Here is a 22,730-nt window from a genome sequence, read left to right as displayed (position 1 = left end):
ATCACTTGTACCGACCAAAAAAAGAAAACAAGAGATGGTTATGGGTTTTCTTTTTTCAGTCTGCAAAATCATTCATTATCTGTAATCTGGGCACGCTAGCCATGGCTTGAAATCGACATAGCATATCCTGCATCTGGGGCATGAACGTCCTGGTGCTGCTAGATTACTGTACTTTTTTCAGATATTTACAATACTCATATACTTCAGTAATTTTCAGGTTTTGGTCCAGCGACTAGTAAGACAAGCCATGAGATGAACAGCATCGCAGCAAATCTATTAGCCAAACCGATAGGCATAAATTCTAGATCAGGGCAAAATCATTAAAACCAGCGAAGAGGCTAAAAGTTCAGGGAACGGTAAAATTACCTCTTGGTCCAACAAGACTGATTTGCGTTTGACACTGCGACGCCCTCTTCGACTGTATCGTTATCCTTTGCGCCAGATGCAACTTCTGTATCGCCTATCTCGCAGGAGTCGCCCACACCTTCGCCGCCAAGATCAGACGAGCCGCGCCCCCTCCCAGTGAGCATTGTTTCACCTGTATCCTCGCGCCCTTCGTAATCCTTCAGTCCTCCAACTAGCCCCATCGGCAGAGAAGAAGTCAAGACCTCGTCAGCGTCAGCACTCCCACTGGTGCCGCCACCAGGCAGGTCCACGCCGGCAACTAAATCTCGTAGGAAGTCACCGCCGTCCAAGCGCGGCACGAGCCTGCGAAGGCAGTCAAGAGGACAGCCAGATCTGACTCTTATAAGAACAAGACGGGGGAAATTACAGTCCAAAATCGAAATCCAGTTCACAAAACCACACCCATCAGCGGAAACTTTGGCGCGAAATAGGAATTTTTAGAGAACTTTACCCAGCTCCAGAATCCTCGAAGAAGAACTCCATGCCGTCCATGGCGAGAAGCGGCGGTCACCTGGCCCGGTTCTAGTGCCCATGCACGACCACAGACGGCTTAATGGTCGTCGCTATGGTTGGACAGGCCCAACAGATACATTTATTTTCCGAACCAACCCCCACCTACTCCCAGGCCGCGTAGTGGGCCAATTTTCAAAGCCGCCCAGGTAGCACATCTTGTGCGTGCGAGGCGGGGCCGAAATCGCTGGCCCACGTACAAATTGTGAACATGACTATGCGGCACATCTGTATACGCACTAAATAGGTCTCGTATATAGTAAAAACAGCAGCCATCACGCATCGCAGCGCCAAGACGACCGCTCCAGATAGCGGCCTCCATGCAGCTCGTCCACCAAAACGCCCCTCTCTACTGCTCGTATTAGTCCTTTGATGTGGACTAATTGTCCTTCATTGCCAATGTGCAGGATGAGAGTCGTTAGTTTGGTACGGGGAAACTTGAGCGAGCTCGGGAAAATAATAATTGTACAACAACGATTGTTGATTAGGGTCATTTTTCGACTTCTAAATATTCAAAGTGCATGTTGTGTTGTTCGGGTTTGATCTTTGTTTTTCCTTCTAAATTATCAAGCTCTAGAAAGCTTGCCGTGTGACGTTTGGTTAATTTGGTGCATGGATGTATATTTTTGTAGCAAGTTAATTCAGTGGCAGAGCTAGACGGAATGTGTGTGTGCGTGTGTGTGTGTGTGTGTGGCGGGGGGGGGGGGGGGGGGGGGCAAATGCTAAAAAAGTTCTCATCTAAGCCCTCCTAATAAAATTTTCTTCACAAATTGGTTCAAAGCTGGGGGGGGGGGGGGGGGGGGGGGGGAAGCACAGCCACCCCAAGAATACACATAGCTCCGCCGTTGAGTTAATTGCGTGTGACGTTTGGTAGCTCCAATGTACAAAGGCCAGTGGTGGGAGGTTTGCCGGGTCTAACCGAACAGACTAGCTGTACATATTTTATTTTATTTGAAACAGAGGCAAAAGCTTTGCCTCATCTCATTAATTAAGTAGAAGAGAAAACATAGTTTTAATGGATTAGGAGGTTTGATTCCAGTGGAACTGAATAAAGCCTTAGGGAATTTAACTATGGTGTGGTGCTTCACGGATCTGTGTGTGGGAAAACAACAGGTGTACACATACCTTTGATAACTGATACTTCTTTCGTCCGGAAAAGCTTGTCCTTCAAAAAAATGTATCTAGCACTAAGTTGGTGCTAGATACATCCATTTGAAAGAAAAGCTTGGGACAAGTTTTTCCGGACGGTGGGAGTATCAGCCACCGATAACATGGGATTTCAAGTGCTAACAGTACCTTCGAACAGTTGGTCATCAGTAGGTAGCTACACATATGCGCATTGCACTGATATCAGCCAAACAAAAATGCATTACGTTTGTGCAAGCCTGTACGGGCTTGGCTTAATTAAATGTAGCAACATCTGTAATATTTCAATGTATTTGTTTGTTGATTTTGAAAAACTGAAGCAACAATCTATGAACTTCCCCATAGTTTTGACCGCAAGTGAGTCGTGTCTTGATCCACTGGGGTAGCTTTTCAACGGGGCAAGAGAAACCCCTGCTTGATGAGGTGTGTGCATAACGTGAGTCAACCAACAGCATTGCAGCATAGTCATTTACATGCCTGATTGCTCTACCTGCAAGCAAATTAGTTCATCATTTAAGAACAGAACTAAAGCAAAATAGTTTTAAGACTTAAGATGACACATCAGCTTACCGATAGACTGATTCACAGCTTTCATGCATAAGTTCTCATAGTACTCTCGGCCACTTTTACCGCTCTTCCTTAGTACATCAAAGCCAGGCTCAAGCTTGCATTCATCGTTTCCGTTGAAGGGCTTATCATCTCCAATCACAGATGAGGTAGAATAGTTTCCAATGTGTTTTATTGTCTCCATCAGTTCAATATCATCTGGACTTGGATAAGGCAATCCAACCATCAGAACACAACGACCCATGCCATCACTGAAGTTTATACCTTCAGAGATCTTCCCACCGACAACAGCCAATAAAAGTGCCCCGTTAACACTAGTGTCTCCTGAACCTTTGCTGCAGGATTGAATTGCCTCCTTGTATTTGTTGAGTATCACCTCGACATCAACACTGCTTCTTGGTTCTCTGAACACGTGTTTCTTCTTAGAAATCTTAGAAATTGTGCCTGAAGCCATCCATGCATCATAAACTTGTTTTTCATATTCGTAGGAAGAGAGAAACATTACTATTCCTTCTGGTACTATTGTCACTATATTGCAAAGAAAACGTCCAAGCTCTTCGATCTGCAAAGATAAGCAGATAAGAATAGGCACAAAAATAACGTGCCTTTGAGTAGAGCATATTACCAAAAAAATTGGGGAATTTTGTTTTTGCCACTCTAGATTTTGCCAATTTTCCTTATGCCACTCTAGATTTTGACATTTCACTTTTGCCACTCTTAGTTTTTGATAATTATCACAATCGCCATTCTAGTGGCCAAAGCAACATTTTCAGAGTGGCAATTGTGATACATTTCAAAAACTAAGAGTGGCAAAAATGAAATAAAATTATTTAGCTTTTGCCACAGAAAGGTAATTGTGATAATTGTAAAAAGCTATGTGTGGCAAAAGTGAAATGTCAAAATCTAGAATGGCATAAGGAAAATTGGCAAAATCTAGAGTGGCAAAAACAAAATTTTCCCAAAAAATTATTAACACAAGAGCAAATATAACCTACTCCCTCCGTTCCAAATTACTCGTCGTAGAAATGGATGTATCTAGAACTAAAATACATCTAGATACATCCATACTTGCGACAAGTAATTCGGAACGGAGGGAGTATAAGTTAGCATGGTATGTTTTATAGAACAAGACTTGGCTGTTGGTAAAGAGTTTGGACACAGCAATTCATGCACTCATTTAGAAGGCTGGCATTTACATTTCATAATGAAATATAACCAAATATACCAGGGCAATTAAGCATGTGTATTTTAGCAAGTTCTAACAGCAAAGAATATTAAGAAACAAAGAGGGTCGCATGGATTAAAAGTTGCAAATATACTTTAACAGAGTGGTACAATCCTGGATTACTTCTATAGACAAATCACACAATGAGTACTGCAATAAACATTAGGTCCTAATTATTTTGTTAAAAATAAATATGTATGCATTGGTATTTACTCCCTCCGTTCCTAAATATAAGTCTTTTTAGGGATTTGAATATGGACCACATACGGACGAATAGACGTATTTTAGAGTGTAGATTCATTCATTTTGCTCCGTATGTAGTCCATATTAGAATCTCTAAAAAGACTTATATTTAGGAACGGAGGGAGTATATATTAACCAGAAGGCACAAAGCAGTGCCCATTGCAAGATAAACTAATAAAATGGCATTCTCAGAAATATTAGAGTAGCAAGAGTAAAGGAGAAATGACTCGAGGTATACAGACCATGTTAAGAGAGCTCCTTGAACTGTGGCTGAAATCAAATTTCTTGCCTGAAGGCCCACATGTAACAGCTATAGGAAGAATACTCTCAGGGGGAACAATATGGTTGCATGAGAAGAATTTTATATCACTAGGCAATAAGCCTGGAAACAGGCGCAACCTTTTTTCTTCAATAGGCTGGAGGGTTCCACCAGCCAGAATAACAGCATGTGCGTCATCTGTAACCTGCAAGAGGAAAGATCTATAAATACTTACGTGAAATAGGACAACTCTTGTCTCCAAGCAACATATGGAGCAAGGTACATCACCTCAGAAAATGTTTTCTCTGCACAAAGCATCACGAATTTAATATATGCATCTTCAGGTTGCCCACCAGGCTTGTGTCGTGCAACTATGATTCTTCCATCGTCATTGCAGTACAGTAGAGAGCGTAAAAGGTCAGTCAAAGCCTGAAAGCTTGTTATACTGCTTCCTTCACCATGTTGCTGTCCATGATTCAAATTGCCCACACCATTTTCGGTGATAAATAATTTGTTGGCATATTGTTATGGCGCTGCTAGAAGGAGAGCGCAAGAAGGCCGGCCGGGGGCCTTTTGCCCACGGCCGGGCAAGATGGAAGGATTTCCTTCTTAATTCTTGCTTGATTAGATTGATACATCTCCTCTCTTTATATAGAGAGGTTTACTTGACTCCCAAGCAAGGCTTACTTGACCCCTAAGAAAGCGACTCTTATCTCTAATTAACCCTAAGACTAACGGGCCCATTAGGCCCATTACGTACTCTAACACTACACCCCACCTGGACATGCAGCTTGTCCTCAAGCTGCAGCCTAACCAACTTATAACCATGACTCGACGCAACCCAAACCTAACACCTAAAAACAAGCCTTTTACATCTCGGCTTGTTTTATTATTCTCAACCTGAAATGGACTGGGACGATTTATTTTGGACCTCTTAACAAAAAGTGGATACCATCCGCACGTCGGACGTGCACGTGTACAGCCACCTGGATCCCATGGACACCATCTGGACAAAAGGAGTGCATGTGTATGGCCACCTGGAAGTGGTCGCAAGAGTGACCAGCAGAGGCGCCCTTGCGGCGCCTGGTGACGGAATGCAGTGGTGCTACGTGGTGCGTTGTTGTCGGTGACACCATGCCTTCTTCCTGCCAGACGACTGTTGGTCTGCACCGCACAGGGAAGAGTGGGGGGCTTGCGATGGAGAATGACGAGGAGGGGTGCGCCCCCCCAACCGCCAATGTCGCAGACTTGGAGGTCGCTGCCCGTGGGGAAAACAGCATGCCCGCTGCCCGTGGGGGAAACCGCATGCCCAAGATCCCCGGCGCAGCGGATGAGATCGAGGTCCTTTGTGCAGCGAAGGTCAACTTGGAGGAGCGGCAGCTGCAGACCACGCATCTCTCGCACACGCCGACGCGCTAGGAGGCCGCACGCAGTAGCCTGCAGCCTCACCGCCGCCGACACGTGGCGGGTAGCGATCCAAGACGGAAGCGGTGACGGCGACGGCGGGGACTGGACTTGGTGGAGCGGGACTCCCGCCGGCGCGGTCGATGCGGGGCCGGAGCTAACCGGCGGTGGCTGCGGCAGCGGCTGCGGCGGTGGCGCACCGGGCAGCGGCAGCGGCTGCTGCGGCGGAGCGCCGGGCGCGGCGGAGGCCGGCAGGAGCGGCGGCTGCTAGTGCAGCCAGGGCTGGGCGGTGGTGGCGATGGATGGCAGCTGCAGTGACCCGGCGAGTGCGGCGAAGGCCGCCTGGTGCGGCGGCTGCCACGACAGCCAGGACGGGGCGATGGATGGCAGCTGCAGCGGCTGCTGCAGCAGCCCGGCGAGCGCGGCGGGGGCCGCTTGGTGCGGCGGCTGCCACGGTAGCCACGGCGGCGCGGTGGCGGTGATGGGCGGCACAGTCGGGTGCGGCCCATAGGACCCGGCCAAGAACAGGTGGATCTCCTGGACCGCCTGTGTTAGGTCCCGCAGCGCCCCGGACACCTCCGGGGTGAGGACGACGGGGGCGGGCGCGACGGAGGATCCCGGCGCGGGCAGGAGCGGGGCGACGATCGTGACCGACAGCGGAAGAGACGGGTTGGGCGGCGGTGAAGACATGATCGAACCGAAGCTAGCTGATACCAAATTGTTATGGCGCTGCTAGAAGGAGGGCGCAAGAAGACCGGCCGGGGGCCTTTTGCCCACGGCCGGGCAAGATGGAAGGATTTCCTTCTTAATTCTTGCTTAATTAGATTGATACATCTCCTCTCTTTATATAGAGAGGTTTACTTGACTCCCAAGCAAGGCTTACTTGACCCCTAAGAAAGCGACTCTTATCTCTAATTAACCCTAAGACTAACGGGCCCATTAGGCCCATTACGTACTCTAACACATATCCACTAACCTGCATATCATTAGTCAATGGATATAGATTCTAGGCACAATAAGACTGAGTGGAAATGTAGTCGAAGAAATATTTCACCTTGTGGACTATATTGCTTTCCTTCAGATACAAACAAAGTTTTACTATGTTTATGTTATCAATATCAAGGGAGAATAAGAACTTATTTATAGTCATAGAGGTCACAGCGGAGGAACAATCTTCATTACTTATCAAACATCGTAGGAATGACCGTGTTAGAACTGTCAAGGTCTGGATGTAACGTCGATTTCCAGCTCCCAGAACATTCTGAAATCTATCGAGATATGCCTCCAGGTGGGAAAGGACTGCCCTCAACTAACGAAAATGAGAATCAGAAAATTATGTTAGTTTCCACAACTGGAAGCAAACAGTCTCAGTTCATTTGTTAATTACGTTTTGCTTAGTAAAGGAAATCTTAAAAATGGACCAATAAATATCATTTTTAGTATCCTGTTGTCTGCCACAACAACACAACTGAGTCAAGTCAAGCTCTCTACCAGAAAACTCTGTTTGCTTAGGTCTCCTTATATACAGTAAACATACATACAGCACATGTTCGGATCTTGGATAACACTATTGAATGTGCAAAGCAAACGAAATTATGAAGCTAGAGTACCATTATACAGTCAGACTAATTCTGTATAGTGTGTGGAATGAGATGCGTCATAGTGCGGTTTCCAACAGATGTTAGGAACCTAGAACTCAGAACAAAAAGATCCTCACCTGAGAAGATTCGACCTTTGAGTTGTACATGCTAGTAAGGGAGTCTGCTAAGTTGTGAGCCTCATCTATGATGACAACACTGTTCTTCAGATTAAGGCCAAGTAATTCTCTAGCAGACTTCAGCAACAAAGACTGGTAAGGAAGTACTACAAGGTCAGCTGAGCGGACCATGTCACGTGCACCGTAGTAAGGACATGTTCCAATCTTCCTTCCAAGTTGTGCCAAATCCTCAATGTCCAATGGACCATGGTCGGACACTTCACTCCTGAACTGTTTCTGCAGACTTCTGTTTCCTAACATTGGGCACCGACAAGAGGCCTTTGTTTGGCGTCCCTTCTTGTTATCACCCTCGACCTGAATATTTGCAGCCCCATAAACTTACTAGCAGTTAATAATAAAGTTATAAATTGGCAGCATATTAATGGTATTTAACAACCCAGCACATACAAATATGACAAGTGATAACCATACACTTTCCTGTGCAATCACACTGAATGGAAGTATGGGAAAAAATAACTCAATGCATATCTAGTTCCACTACCAATTTAGGCCGGGGTAATCCCCTTTTCAAAAAAAATAAAAAAATCTAGTTCTACTTCCACTGAGAATTGACAAAACTAATGTTCAGCTCGAAATCTTGGAAGAAATTACAGTCGGGAAACAACATTAGTACCTCATGAGCATGACAAGCCCTAAACGTGCAAGAAACAGCCAAATTTGGGTGCAGAAGTCAATCAAAGATAATGTATCTAACAGAGCAGCTGAGCATTGCAAATTAATTTGACGTAATTGACACATGCCTTAATTTTGCTGCTCTTCTTGTTCTTTAGCAGTTCCAAGCACCTCTCGTTGATCCGGTTTGCACTCCCGAGCTTCTGAACATCTGTAAGCAAACGCACCACAGATGAACTAAGCACAATCCCAGCCCCAAAAATAGAAGAACAAAGATAACCACATAATCCACTCACCCATGTTAATACACAAGCTCTTTCTGGATCCCAAGCACACTGTCCTGAGCTTCCCTGAGAAATTCGTCCTTTTGAGCTCCCCGACAAACTGCGAGAGCTGCGAATGCGTACGGCTGGTGAAATACACCTTGGGAGTGGCCTCCTCTTCATCCTCATCATCCTCGCTCTCACTACTACTACTACTACTAGCACCACCACAATGTGCCCGCTTCCCGGCCTGCCGTCCTGTGCCCTCCCCGTCATCGCTCTCGTACTCGTCAAGCAAGAATTCCTCCTCCTCGTCATTCTCCCGAATTCGCTCAGATTTCTCCGAACCCCCGTCCCCGTCATCGCTCTCGTACTCGTCAAGCAAGAATTCCTCCTCGTCGTCATTCTCCCGAATTCGCTCAGATTTCTCCGAACCCCCCACTTTCTTCGTTCCATGCCTCCTGGACGGGTGAGTCTCCGACTTCTTCCTGATGTCCTTCTTAGGCGGCAGCGGCTGCAGTGTGAAATCCCGCATCCAGTCGGGCTCGTCGTCTTCGCCGCCGACAGCAGCGGGGGCGGAGCCATTGGCCCGTTCGGGGTGGCCCAGCGAGGCGGCGTCGCGGTGGTCAAGGAGCCATTGGAGCGCACTGCAGATGATGCTGAGGGTCTTTCCGGTGCCTGCGGCAACGCGGGGAGGCTGAATCGTTAGGGTCTTGGTGGTGGAGGATGAGGGGAAGGCGGCAGAGCAGAGCTTACCGGTGGGGCTTTCGAGGAGGGCGAGGGCGCGGGGCCCGGAGGAGAGGGCGCTGTAAAGGAAGGACATGAACTCCGTCTGGATCGGGTACGGCACGAAAGGGAACGGCGGGAAGTCCTGCCGCGGCGGCGGCGGCATTTCGTCGAGCGCGCGCTGGTGCGGTGGGTTTGCGGTTTCCCGCGCGCGCTGCCCTTGGGACTTTCGCCCGAAAATGACTGATGGTGGACGAGCGGAGCTACTGTGTTTGGGTCGGTTTGGCCGGTAGTATTTGCTTGAGATACAAAAGTGCAAATTTTAATACTCCCTTTGTTTCTAAATATTTGTCTTTCTAGAAATTTCAAATGGTCATCACATACGAATGTATATAGACATATTTTAGAGTGTAGATTCACTCATTTTGCTTCGTATGTAGTCATCATTTGAAACCTTTAAAAAGACAAATATTTAGAAACGGAGGGAGTACTAAATATAGTTGGCTTTAGATTTGGCCCATTACCACATTGATATCAAATTTATCATTTTTTATATCAAGCAGTGTTTTGAATTTTGATTTAAAATTTTGTGACAACAAACATTAATGTTGCGTGAGCGTGATCAATTTATTTTCATGTTTTTGGAACATTTTAAAATGTACTAGAAGGTCTGGTGCACCGGTAGCACCACAAGTATCGGTGCACCGGATAGTTCCCATTGATAGGAGCCATCTACAGAAGAAATTTTTGTTACGGCTCAGCTACAGGAGACCCTTCGTTAAGAAGAGATATGAATGAAACAAATATATATAGTCCAAGTTATTCAAGCAGGCGACCGGAATACAAAAGATTTCCACACCCGTGCGTTGCGAAGGAAGATGATTAATAGGATCACCTCTTTACATAAGGCTGATGGCAAGTGTGTGTTGATCATGATGAAATTAAGGAGGAGATCCATAGTTTCTATGAGAATTTATACATTTTGCAAGGTTATAATGAGTCTGAACTTTCTATCAGAATTTGTACATTTCAAAAGGTTACAATGACGATGCTATGAAAGAGATCAGTTTTCCCTTCGCTCACTCGCCCTACCTCCAGGAACGACTCAAGCGAACCCTAGCCACTGACGACGACATGTACCTAGAGTAGGGTCATAGGCTTGACCTAGACACCCTCCCCAAGGATACTGGACTAAAGTCAGAAGCATTCAAGGGATACCATCATTCACTCGACCATAAACATTCCACTCGGAAGATTCAAGCTCACTCGACCAAGGAGTACTCACTCGACCGTACCAAGAATCACTCGACAGCTAGAAGATATAAGGTCACTCTGTACGGCAACGGTCTGGCGTTACCTTATAGACTTAATAATCATTCATGTATCTTTATTGTTGGCGTTATCAGTAACGCCAATCTTTATGTACCTTAAACCCTGTGTAATTGAGGGCTGGAGGGGTCCAGCGCACTCAATATAAGCCACCCCTCCTCTGGCACAAGGGTTCGCACCCCCTGTGACTTCACACATATTCCAATCGACCAAGTCTCCGGGCACCAAGACGTAGGGTTGTTACTTCCTCCGAGAAGGGCCTGAACTCGTAAATCCTGTGTTCACAATCTCACCGTAGCTAGGATCTTGCCTCTACATTCCTACCCCCCTACTTTACTGTCAGACTTAGAACCACGACAGTTGGCGCCCACCTTGGGGCTGGTGTATTAGCGACTTTCCGGTGAGGTTGCAATTTTCTCCGATTCCTTTCGTCATGGTTTCTGGCGGAGGTTTGGCTGAGGGTCGTGAAATTCAGTCTCAGCGCGCTCGTCTTCATCGCCGACGACTCTGCTTGGCTCCAAGAAGCCCCTCTCGACGTCGAAGCGCTCCCCGTCCGCGAGGTGACGCACTTTCGTGCGTGTGTTCGCGGCGTCCTTTTGCGGAAACCGTCGACTCAGTATAGGTCGGCTCCCGCAGCGCCTTCGATCCCAGCCGCTCGTCGTTGCAAGCGATCTGGTCGGTCGCGGCTTCAGCGCTGGGTGAAGCACGCGGTGGCGCGCCAGTCGGCCACCCCTCAAGTCGCGGCAATCAAGCCCGACGAATCTCTTTACGACATGTTCGACTGGCTCCGTTGAGACCTTGTCCGAGTGCGACAGCAGCAACCCCGCGGCAGAGGTCCTGATGGTCGACACACCCCGCAGCCCGCCTGGCATGCGTCGCAACGGCAGCAACGATGGCGGCGGCGAGCCGTCGCGCATTCACGAAGAATACCATCCCGAAACTCTCTCTTCTCAGCAGAGGGAGGAACTTCACCTCCACAATATGGAGGCCCTGCACACGCCCGTTGTTGGAGAAACCTCTGAGGCTCGGGCCTTGGAGGCTGTGCGTTTGGCCACCTTGGTTGAGCGCACTCGTCTGGAGAATCTTCAGCGTTCACTCGACGAACGTGCTCGACGGCAGATCCCCGAGTCCAGTCGACGACAACGGCAATTGTTTCCACCGGAACCGCGGGTATACCGCACTCCGATTCAAAATCTTACCGCTGCAGCACGTATAGCGGAGTTTATTCAGCTGTCCCAGTTGGAGGCTGGCAAGGGCTTGATGCAGATTAGAGCATTGCTCCGAGCGGTAGGAGAGCAGAACACGGCAGTGTCTCGGTCGCATAATAGAATTCATAGCAGATCTGTGGTAGCTGACACCGTTCAGTTGGCTCACAGCTCAAGATCGCCAACGGCAGTACTCGGGTCGGAACCGCGAGCAGCATGATCGTCGGCTCGACCGTGATGACCGCCGTCGAGTGCCTACGCCCCCTCCGAGGCGTGATACGTCCATTTTTCATCATGCTTTTATATCGATATTTATTGCATTATGGGTTGTTATTACACATTATGTCACAATACTTATGCCTATTATCTCTTATTTTACAAGGTTTACATAAAGAGGGAGAATGCCAGCAGCTGGGATTCTGGGCTGGAAAAGTGTCGGGGGTTGGTGATGCGTCTGAAAGTGCGTTATATCGACTAGAGGGGGGTGAATAGGCGATTTTTATGAAAGTCTTCAGAACATGGGAGTTTTGAAGACAAACGATAAAATTGAACCTATTACCATGCAGCGGAAGGTAGACTACACTAGGCAAACCATAGTCAAGTATTCAATGAAGTGAAAGCACAAAGACTAATAGCAGCTAGGTAGTAGGGATCAGGTAGGAAGATATTGTGAAGCCAAACAGAACACGCAGTCACTCAGTGAAGACAAATGATAGAGCAAACATACAATGACTTCACAAGGAGTAACAGTAAGTAAAGTGAAGTGAAGATGAAACCAGTGACTTGTTGAAGACAATGATTTGTTGAACCAGTTCCAGTTGCTGTGTGTAAGTGCATCTAGTGCCACCCCTAGTTGGTTTTGGAGTATTGACGACAAACCTAGCTGAGGGACTAATGTGTTTCTCCCTCATTGATTCGGTTTTACTACCAGAGATGACCCCTAAAAATGTATGAAGACATTGAAGACAAAGGTGGTATATGAAGATATTCACATTGAAGACTATGACAAAAGAAGACACGTTATGAAGCTTATGGAGCTCGAAGACTTAGATCTTTCGTAGTTCTTTTTCTTTTGTGTTGAGTCATAGAAACCACCGTACTGTTAAGTGGGGTCCAGGAGAACCAGTCAGAATGACTGAAGTGATGCCTAAATCAAAAACCTATGTCTTCGAGCGAAGACAATGAGAGCGAGTCTTGTCCAGAGACGGACAAGTCAGCTTTGCTTGTAGCCCAAGTAAAGTTGCCATGAGAGTTTGAAATCTGACCGTTGAGACACGTGTCAGTTCCTTAGTGACCCAGGGTCATTTCGGACAAATCAGGTCGGGTTGCCAAGTGGCTATAAATAGCCCACCCTCATAACCATAAACGGTAGGCTGCTTAGATTTTAGTGCATGGCTTTTGTCGTTTGAGAGCAACCCACCTCGAAGCCTTTGAGAGAAAATTCCTAGTGAGGAGAAAAGCCCTGACCACCTAGAGCCAGAGTAAATTGGGCATCACTTAAGTCTTCTTGTCTGTGTGATCTGAAGACTTATTACACTTGAGGACTGTGAATCCTCCAGACGGTTAGGCGTCGCGTTCAGAGCATCCAAGAGACATTGTGGATTGCCAGTGAACGAAGTTTGTGAAGTTTTGGGAGTCTACCTTGAAGACTTACCAGAGTGATTGGGCGAGGACTAAGTGACCTTAGCTCAAGGAGAATACGGTGAGGACTTGGTGTCCTGAACTGTGTGTTCAGGACTGGGTGTCCGGGACTGTGTGTCCTAAGGTTTAAATACCTAGCCGCTCCAACCAGACGTACAGTTGTCACAGCAACTGGAACTGGTCCAACATATCATTGTCTTCAACAAGTCACTGGTTTCATCTTCACTTCCTTTTCTTACTATTACTCATTGTGAAGCCATTGCATGCTTGCTTTATCTTTTGTCTTCACAACGCGAATGTATGATCAATTTGGCTTCATAACTTCTTCCTACCTGATCCTTATTACACTGAAGCTGTTTGTCATTGTGCTTTCACTCTATTGAATACATGACCATGGCTGGCCTAGTGTAATCTAACTTCCGCTGCATAGTAATAGGCATAATCTTCGCTGTTTGTCTTCATAACTCTCACGTTTTGAAGACTCTCATAAAAATCGCCTATTCACCCCCCTCTAGTCGATATAACGCACTTTCAATTGGTATCAGAGCAAGGTGCTCCCTTGTTCTGTGTGATTCGGTTTAACCACCTGGAGTTTTAGCTATGTCGACTGCAGGGATAATCAAAGTCTCCGCTGCTTGCCCCGTCTACGATGGAACTGAATATCCCTACTGGAAGAATAAGATGCGCATGCATCTTGAAGCCATTGACGTCGACCTATGGTATGTCGTCGAGAACAGCGTTTCCAAGGCTGGAGAAGGTGTCACTACTGCTGATGTCAAGAAGTTCACTCAACTGGACTCTACTGCCAAAAATATCATCTGTGGTCATCTGACAAAAGGACAGTATGGCCGTGTGAGTGCCTTGAAGACATCCAAGCTGATCTGGGACTGGCTCTCCAAGGTCAATGAAGGCGTCTCAACCCAGAGAGATCAAAGAATCAGTGTTCTTCGCAACCTCTTCAACCGCTTCAAGCGAAATGACAATGAGAATGTTCAGCACACATTTGACCGGCTCACTGATATCACAAATGAGTTTCAAGCCCTCGGCACCACTGAGATCACCAAACATGAAATCGTCAAGACGCTGCTGAGATCACTTGATAGTTCGTTTGACATCCCGGCCCTGATGATGCAAGAACGTCCTGACTTCAAGACACTCGATCCGTCTGACATACTTGAGAGGCTCAACACACATGAGTTTCAGCTTTCTGAGAAAAGAGATATCTACGGTCCAAACTATGGGCGAACTCGTGCCTTGAAGGCAAAAGCTGTTTCCTCATCTGAAGAAGAATCTGACTGCAGTTCTGATGATCCTGAAGACATTGGAAGAGAACTTGCAATGCTAGTGAAGAAGTTCCAAAAATTCACCAAGAAGAAAGGCTTCAGAAAATCTTCACGATCAAGCTCAAGGAATGATGAAGCTTCTGCTCATGACTACAAGAAGAAAACATGTCACAAGTGCAAGAAAACTGGACACTTCATCTCTGAGTGTCTAAAGTGGGACAATGAGAACAGAAGGAAGAAGAAGAGCAAGGAATATGATTCTGACGACAAGAAGAAGAAGAAATACTCAAAGTCTTCTTCCAAGTCTTCCTCAAAGTCTTCATCACACAAGAAGAGCTCATCTGGCAAGGCACATGCGTTTGTTGGCAAGGAGATGGATTCAGAGGAGGAGTTCGCATCTGAGGAGGCAGAGGTGAAGTCTGAGGAGGAGTCTGATTCTGGCATTGCGAGTCTGGCTACAGCATACGTCGCCAAGTCCATCTTCAACACTGAAGACAATGACTGCATCACCGACACCGACGCAAATGACAAAAACGACTCCACTCCTCCCTACTGCTTCATGGCAAGCGGTGCCAAGGTAAACACACGCACTACTCGCTATTAAACATCTAGTGATGATGACTCTGACTGTGATTCAAAACCCAGCTACAAAACACTTGCTAAAATTGCAACTGAACAACAGAAGCTATGGAACATATTCAAAAACTGTTAGACAGAAGCGATGATCTGTTGGGTGCTGAAATGACTCGATCTGAATCCTTAATTGAAGACATAAAAAACCTTCACGTTAAGTATCAGGAACTTGAAGATCGTCTTGATACTCTCTCAACAACTCATGAAAAGCTTTCCTATGATTATCTTCAAAGGAAGTAAGAACTTGAGAAATTGAGAGCGGCTCATGAAGATCTTCAAAAGGAAAACGAGTCACTTCGCGCCGAACAGATCAGTCCCACTCAGGAAGGATTTGAACCACCATGTCTTAAATGCATTGAGCATGATAATGCTACTTCTGTTGCTGAATGTTCCACTGCTACTGCTGTTGCAGTATCTTCAACTGTTGATGTGATAACTAACCCCTCTGCCGAGGATACCACTGCTATTGCTGATGAGAATGCTAGGTTGAAGACATTGCTTGAAACAGGGATGTACAAAAGTCTTAAAGGACATCAGACATTATGTGATGTCCTCAAGAAGCAGATTCTGAACCGAAACCCTAGGAAAGAGGGTGTTGGGTTCGTGAGGAAAATAAATGCAGATGGCTCTTACTGGAAACCTGAGCAGTACCCCAAAACCACATGGGTTGCTGCAAAGGAACTTTCAGCAGATCCATCCAATTTATCTGGCTTCACTTGTGCTAACCCCATTATCTTTGATGAATCCTTTGATGCAAACTATAAACTGTTTAAGAATCAGAATGGTGAGGTGTTTGCCGGGTACATTGGTACTAACTGCAGGAATGGACCGCCTATGAAGAAGATCTGGGTTCCGAAAAAGTGTCTGGAAAATCTTCCTGTGAATGTCTTCATGACACCTCACTTGAAGAAGACAAACCTCAGACCAAAGGCTTCATATGGTCCAAAGGCTTCATACAAACAGAGGACTCACCTGAGTCACACTAACGCAAATGTTTTGCAGGGAAACCATACTCAGGCATATGAATATGAGAGCGGTTCTTCGAATCGTCATGTTCATATGACCAAAAATTATTCTGCTTATTCCTATGAGTATTATTGTCCACCTGCTAGACTGTTTGCTAAGGCTTCAAAGCCAAAATTCTCAGATGCTGCACTTAGACTTATTGCTTCTAAGCCACCCTTGAAGATGTGGGTGGTTAAGAAAGCTTAACTCTCTTTTGCAGGGAAAGGTCTCCAGCAGAAAAACAAAATCTTCTGACGCTATTGCTGGGGACCTTAAAAATCTTGTGGGGCGCAAGATAAAATGCCCAAATGGCATCGTTATGTACCTCGTTCCTGAATCGCATGCTACTTTCCCTATTAGTTCTAATCTGGATCTAAGTTTTCATAACCCACTGGTTCGTCAAATGTTTATGCTTCACAATTCTCTTCGTGAAGCCTATCCCCCTAACTGCACTGTAGGGTACGACACCAGCGACCTCAAAGTCTTCAGAATGGATTATTGACAGTGGGTGTACAAATCACATGACTGGCAAAAGAAGCCTTCTTATGGACTCAACATTACGTCCATCCGACAAGAGCCACATCACATTTGCTGACACTGGTAAAAGTAAGGTATTGGGTCTAGGTAGAGTTGCAATCTCAAAGGATCAACACATGGATAAAGTCATGCTTGTTGAATCCCTTGGCTTCAACTTAATGTCTGTCTCAATGCTTTGCGATTTGAATATGATCGTAATGTTTGGAAAATATCGTTGCCTGGTACTAATGGAATCTGACAAGTCTCTAGTGTTTGAAGGGTATCGGAAAGGTGATTTGTATGTGGTAGATTTCTCAGCAGGGCCACAACTTGCAGTATGTCTTCTAGCAAAGGCTTCAGAATGCTGGCTTTGGCATCGGAGGCTTGGGCATGCTGGCATGAGAAACCTCCACACCCTTGCGAAGAAGAAGCATGTCATAGGCATCGAGGGCGTCAAGTTCAAGAAAGATCACTTATGCGGTGCCTGTGAAGCAGGGAAGATGACAAGGGCAAAACATCCTTCGAAGACAATCATGACTACTACACAACCCTTCGAACTGCTCCACATGGATCTTTTCGGTCCCACTCACTACTCAACTTTTACTACTTCTGCTTGCCTCTATGGCTTTGTCATTGTTGATGATTACTCTAGATATACTTGGGTGCACATAATCCTTTACAAGACTGAAGTATAGGATGTCTTCAGACGCTTCGCCAATCGAGCTATGAACAATTTTGGCGCCAAGATAAAGAACATCAGAAGTGACAATGGCACTGAATTCAAGAACACTGGCCTTGATACATATCTTGATACCTTGGGCATCACACATGAATTCTCAGCTCCGTACACGCCACAGCAGAATGGCATCGTCGAACGCAAGAACAGAACACTCATTGAGATGGCCAGAACAATGCTAGATGAATACAAGACTCCAAGAAAATTCTGGACTGAAGCCATTGACACTGCATGCCATACAATCAATCGTGTTTATCTTCACAAGCTTCTGACAAAGACATCTTATGAACTCCTAACTGGCAAGAAGCCAAATGTCAGTTACTTCAGAGTATTTGGAGCAAGGTGCTGGATCAAGGACCCACACCACACCTCAAAGTTTGCACCAAAAGCACATGAGGGCTTTATGCTTGGATATGGAAAGGATTCGCACTCCTACAGAGTCTTCAATCTCTTTCATTACAAAGTGGTTGAAACAGTGGATGTGCGGTTCGATGAGACAAATGGCTCACAAAGAGAGCAACTGCCAAATGTGCTAGATGAAATTCCAGCTAATGAATCAATCAAGCTTATGGGAACTGGAGAGATTATACCTTCTGAAGCTCATCCTGAAGAAGAACTTATCATCTCAGCACCTGATCAACATGAAGACATTGCTCAGCCTGAAGACATTCCTCCCAACAACAACACAGATCAGCAAGAGCAAAGTCTTCGCCCTGTACATCCTCGTGTTGCCAATGAAGTGCAGATTGACACAATAATTGACAGCATCAATGCACCTGGTCCACTCACTTGTTCAAGGGCAACTCAGCTAGCAAATTTCTGTGGGCACTTCGCATTCGTATCAATATCAGAACCCAAGAAAGTTGAAGAAGCCTTCATGGAACCTGAATGGATTCAAGCTATGCAAGAAGAGCTTCAACAATTTGAACTGAATAATGTATGGGAACTGGTCAAGCGTTCTGATCCACGGAAGCACAACATAATAGGCACCAAATGGATATACCGCAACAAGCAAGATGAGCATGGTCAAGTTGTCAGAAATAAAGCTCGTCTCGTTGCTCAAGGATATACTCAAGTGGAGGGCATTGACTTCGATGAAACATTTGCTCCTGTGGCTAGGCTTGAAGCCATACGCATACTGCTGGCCTATGCAAATCATCATAACATACTTCTATATCAAATGGATGTGAAAAGTGCCTTTCTCAATGGCAAGATTGAAGAAGAAGTGTATGTTGCACAACCGCCTGGCTTTGAAAATCCAAAACATCCTGACATGGTATACAAGCTCAACAAGGCACTGTATGGCCTCAAACAAGCTCCCAGGGCCTGGTATGACACACTCAAATACTTCTTGAAGAGCAAAGGCTTCATACCTGGTTCCCTGGATCCCACTCTTTTCACGAAGACATATGATGGTGAACTGTTTGTGTGCCAAATATATGTGGATGACATTATCTTCGGCTGCACCAATCAGAAGTACAGTGAAGAGTTTGGATATATGATGCAAGAGCAATATCAGATGTCCATGATGGGGGAGCTAAAGTTCTTCCTTGGTCTTCAAATACGGCAACAGCGCAATGGCATCTTCATATCTCAAGAGAAGTATCTCAAAGATTGCCTGAAGACGTTCGGTATGCAAGACTGCAAAGGCTTCACAACAACAGCCAAACATCATCTGGGTCCTGACGACAATGGTAAAGAGTTCGATCAAAAGGTATACCGCTCCATGATTGGTTCTTTACTTTATCTATGTGCATCTAGGCCAGATATTATGCTTAGTGTTTGCATGTGTGCTCGATTTCAAGCGGCACCAAAGGAGTCGCATCACTTAGCTGTGAAGCGAATTCTTCGATATTTGGCTCACACCCCAACTCTAGGATTATGGTATCCAAAGAGTTTGATTTGGTTGGATTTTCGGATGCTGATTATGCTGGTGACAAAGTTGATCGCAAGTCCACATCAGGCACATGTCACTTTCTGGGATGATCACTTGTATGTTGGTCTTCAAAGAAGCAGAACTGTGTATCTCTCTCCACTGCTGAATCTGAATACATTGCTGCTGGATCTTGCTGCGCTCAGCTTCTATGGATGAAGCAAACACTCAAGGACTATGGCATTCATCTGAAGCAAGTGCCACTTTACTGCGATAACGAAAGCGCCATCAAGATTGCCAACAACCCAGTTCAGCACTCGAAGACAAAGCACATTGAAATTCGTCATCACTTTCTCAAAGATCATGTTGTGAAGGAAGACATTGATATCATACACGTCAACACTGAAGAACAATTGGCAGATATCTTCACCAAGCCCTTGGATGAGAAGAGGTTTTGCAAGTTATGGTGTGAGCTAAATATCCTGGAATCCTCAAATGTCCTGTGATCAGGCACACATCCTAACACTTATGCATATGATGACTTAGATGTGCAACACACAAAGTAAAGTATATCTTCAATCAATGAAGACATACATTCTAAGTGTGAATACATTAATGTGGAATTTGACTTTGGAGTGCCACGATAATTGTGCGCCGTGTCTGGGTCTAATACTTCCTATACGGTGGGTAACGCCACCACCAAACGTTCAATTTTTAAGTGTTTCACTGATGGCGTTACCTTGAAATATCTTCACATTTGGTTTGGCTTCGAACTCAACATGTCTTCATGATTATCTTCACTACGTTGATTATATAGATATATATACTAGTGTTCTGTCCTCTACAGCATTCACTTATAGCTATGTCTTCTTGGTTGAATCTTTTGAACTAAGTGAATGTGATCGGACCCTAATCTCTCTATGCTTTCTATCTCAAATTCTATCTCTCCAAGTCATATGCATTCTATTGAAACTGTCGAATGTCTTCACTGCGTCCTTGTCAGCAGAAGATATAGAGACAACCATAAAGTCCGTTTTCAATGCTCATTCCTCCACATAAAATCCGGAGAAGCAGGAACGACCGCCCGACAATTTAGGTGCACGTGGGACGTGGAACAAACCCCAAACTTCCGCTAACTGGCCACGCGTTCCTCAGATGCGAACCGCCAGGGGCACCTGTGTAATAGCACAGTGCCGCCCCTGAGCCTATAAATTCACACTTACCGCGGTCATTATCTCCTTCTTCCACCCTCTCACGAACCCTAGCGCCACCGCTAGCACTCGACGACGCCGGAGACGAAGCGCTTCGCTGCCGCAACCTCTCCAACGCCGTCCTCACGCCGACCGTGGACATCGTCCTCTCCGCCGCCGCCGTAGGTGTTTTTCCGTCGCCAAGTTAGGGCACGGAGGACTGAACTGCTCGGCATCAACTCCCACTTCCGTCTAGCAGTTCTAAGTGTGGTAAATAAAACTTCTTTTTACAGCCCCTTCTGATCTTATGGTTCTGTCACTTTCTACCATAAGAAGTTTGTCTTCACACAAGTTAGATCTCTCAATCTGCATCTCATAACATGCCTAGTATATTCACTTGTGCTTCATAAAGTAGTTAGATTCCTCACTTGTACTGATCTGTGGGTTCGTACAAATCTGGAACCAACTTCTTATCTATGAGTGAATGTCTTCGCACGATGGGGTCAATGTCTTCTAAACTGATTAATCTTCAAAACCTTCTGAGAATGCATATGACCTCTTCCCCTTCCCTCGCACCTTAATGCTGTCACAGGTACATGTCCGTGGGAGAATCCTTCGGTTCTCATAGTCTGCATTCATTTGCAGAATTCCTACAGCATCACATAAACTCTCCTGAAGCCAGTTCCTGTTGGTCCAGAAAAAGAAAGCCTTTGAAGCCTTTGAAAGTTTTGAAGCCTTTCAAGTTAAAGTTTATGGCTTCAGAAGCAGTAGCAAGGAAGGGGGGCAGACAAAGATGTGAGGGAACTTCCAAAGATCTGCCTGAAGACTTGGCAGAAATGTACAAAACAGATCCAGAAGAGAGCTATGGGCAGCGCAAGACCCGAATCCAATGGATTTGACGCTATTGGGCAGAACAGTGGTTCAAATACTGCTTCGTCACTCAGGAGTATGCTGAGAAATGTGCCATCAAGAAGCCATGGGGGGACATCCTTTACAAGAATCTCATACCCAAGACCAGAGGTGAAGCCATTGCTCAAGGCTTCTACCCATGCATGGTCCGAGGACCACAGCCTGATGATGCGCATCCATCGTCACTCCTCTGGTGTCGTGACGACAATCTCTTCAAGCGCAACTTTCAGTTTGCCCAACAATCAGCGAAGCTGAATAAGAAGAAATTTGGGTTAGACTTCAACCCTGGTCCCTCCGCACCAAGGGCAGATGGCACACGCGACGCGGAACCCAATGTCATCGGTCCGTTTGCCAATCTTGAGGGCCTGATCACCCACATCTTAGTCCAAGGGACTGCCGTGAATGACCCTCCAGCTGACTCTGAGTCTGATGAAGCCCCTGCTGTGCCGAAGCCAAAGCAGTCAAAGAAGACAAAAGCTTCAAAGCCAGCCCCTTCGTCAAAGATCTCAAGGGCGAAGCCATTGAAAACTGCACCTGCTGAAGTCAGTGTGCAGTCTGAAGACGTCTCCCGCGTCTCCAAGCCCCAGAAGGAAAAGGAGCCCCAGCAACACACCGGCAAAGAGCTCACTGCTGCTGCCATTCTGCGCAGCGAAGCCATTGATCTATCAAGCGATGAAGATCTTGGAGATGACGCTCTAGAGCAGCTTATCAAAAGCAAGGAAGAAGCTGAAATCTTCAACAATTTGCCTCTCTTTGATGTCGCCATCATCCACAACTTCATCGATGAATGGTTTGCCTCACCAGACATCAGCTTCGAAGATCTGCAGCTGCCCGTTGGCCTCGGCGTCGCCTTCCAAGGCGCAATTGCTTCAGAACTGGCCATTGCTCAGCGCATTGTTGAGCTGAAGCAAAAAATTGATCATGAAAAGGCTCAGTTCAAGAAGCACATGGCCAGGCTCAGCGTGCAAGAAGTGAAGAGCTTCAAAACCATGTTGCATGAGCTCAAGGAAAATTTTCTGAAGAAGCGTGCTGAAGCTCAGGGCTCGCGTGAGCGGATGAAGTCTCTGGCAGAACGATGTGTCCAGGCCTACAATGAGGCCGAGAAGCGCAAGGCACTTGGACGTCCCGGCATCGACCCAAGATGGCCACGAAGAAGAAGAAGAAGCCTGCTGTGAATGAACCAGAGGCACCAAGACAAGAAGCTATTCCGATTGTCTTCCCAACCGCCACGACTGGCTCGAAGCCAAAGAGCCGGTCAACCGCTTCAGAGCTT

General features: G+C 46.2%; 1 protein-coding gene and 1 pseudogene across 2 annotated transcripts; both read right to left on the bottom strand.

Moving 5' to 3' along the window:
- Positions 1-2,195: 2,195 nt before the first annotated feature.
- LOC125527510 (uncharacterized) lies at positions 2,196-9,418 on the bottom strand (annotated as a pseudogene). The gene is made up of 9 exons (XR_015599583.1): positions 9,168-9,418; positions 8,445-9,089; positions 8,277-8,359; positions 7,477-7,830; positions 6,807-7,068; positions 4,644-4,879; positions 4,339-4,560; positions 2,632-3,190; positions 2,196-2,551 (listed from the first exon to the last, which is right to left on the bottom strand). The product of XR_015599583.1 is annotated as an uncharacterized LOC125527510 (transcript).
- On the bottom strand, positions 5,043-6,757 carry LOC147990465 (uncharacterized). The gene has a single exon (XM_087516582.1). The coding sequence runs from the start codon at positions 6,447-6,449 to the stop codon at positions 6,027-6,029; it is 423 nt and encodes a 140-aa protein (XP_087372708.1). The 5' UTR covers positions 6,450-6,757; the 3' UTR covers positions 5,043-6,026.
- Positions 9,419-22,730: the final 13,312 nt, after the last annotated feature.

This window comes from Triticum urartu, chromosome 1A (genome assembly GCF_056163025.1).
Source record: "Triticum urartu cultivar PI428250 chromosome 1A, HENAU_Tu73, whole genome shotgun sequence".
NCBI lineage: Eukaryota > Viridiplantae > Streptophyta > Magnoliopsida > Poales > Poaceae > Triticum > Triticum urartu.
Note: the sequence above shows the minus strand (reverse complement) of the source record. Positions and strands in the feature narration are given on the sequence as shown.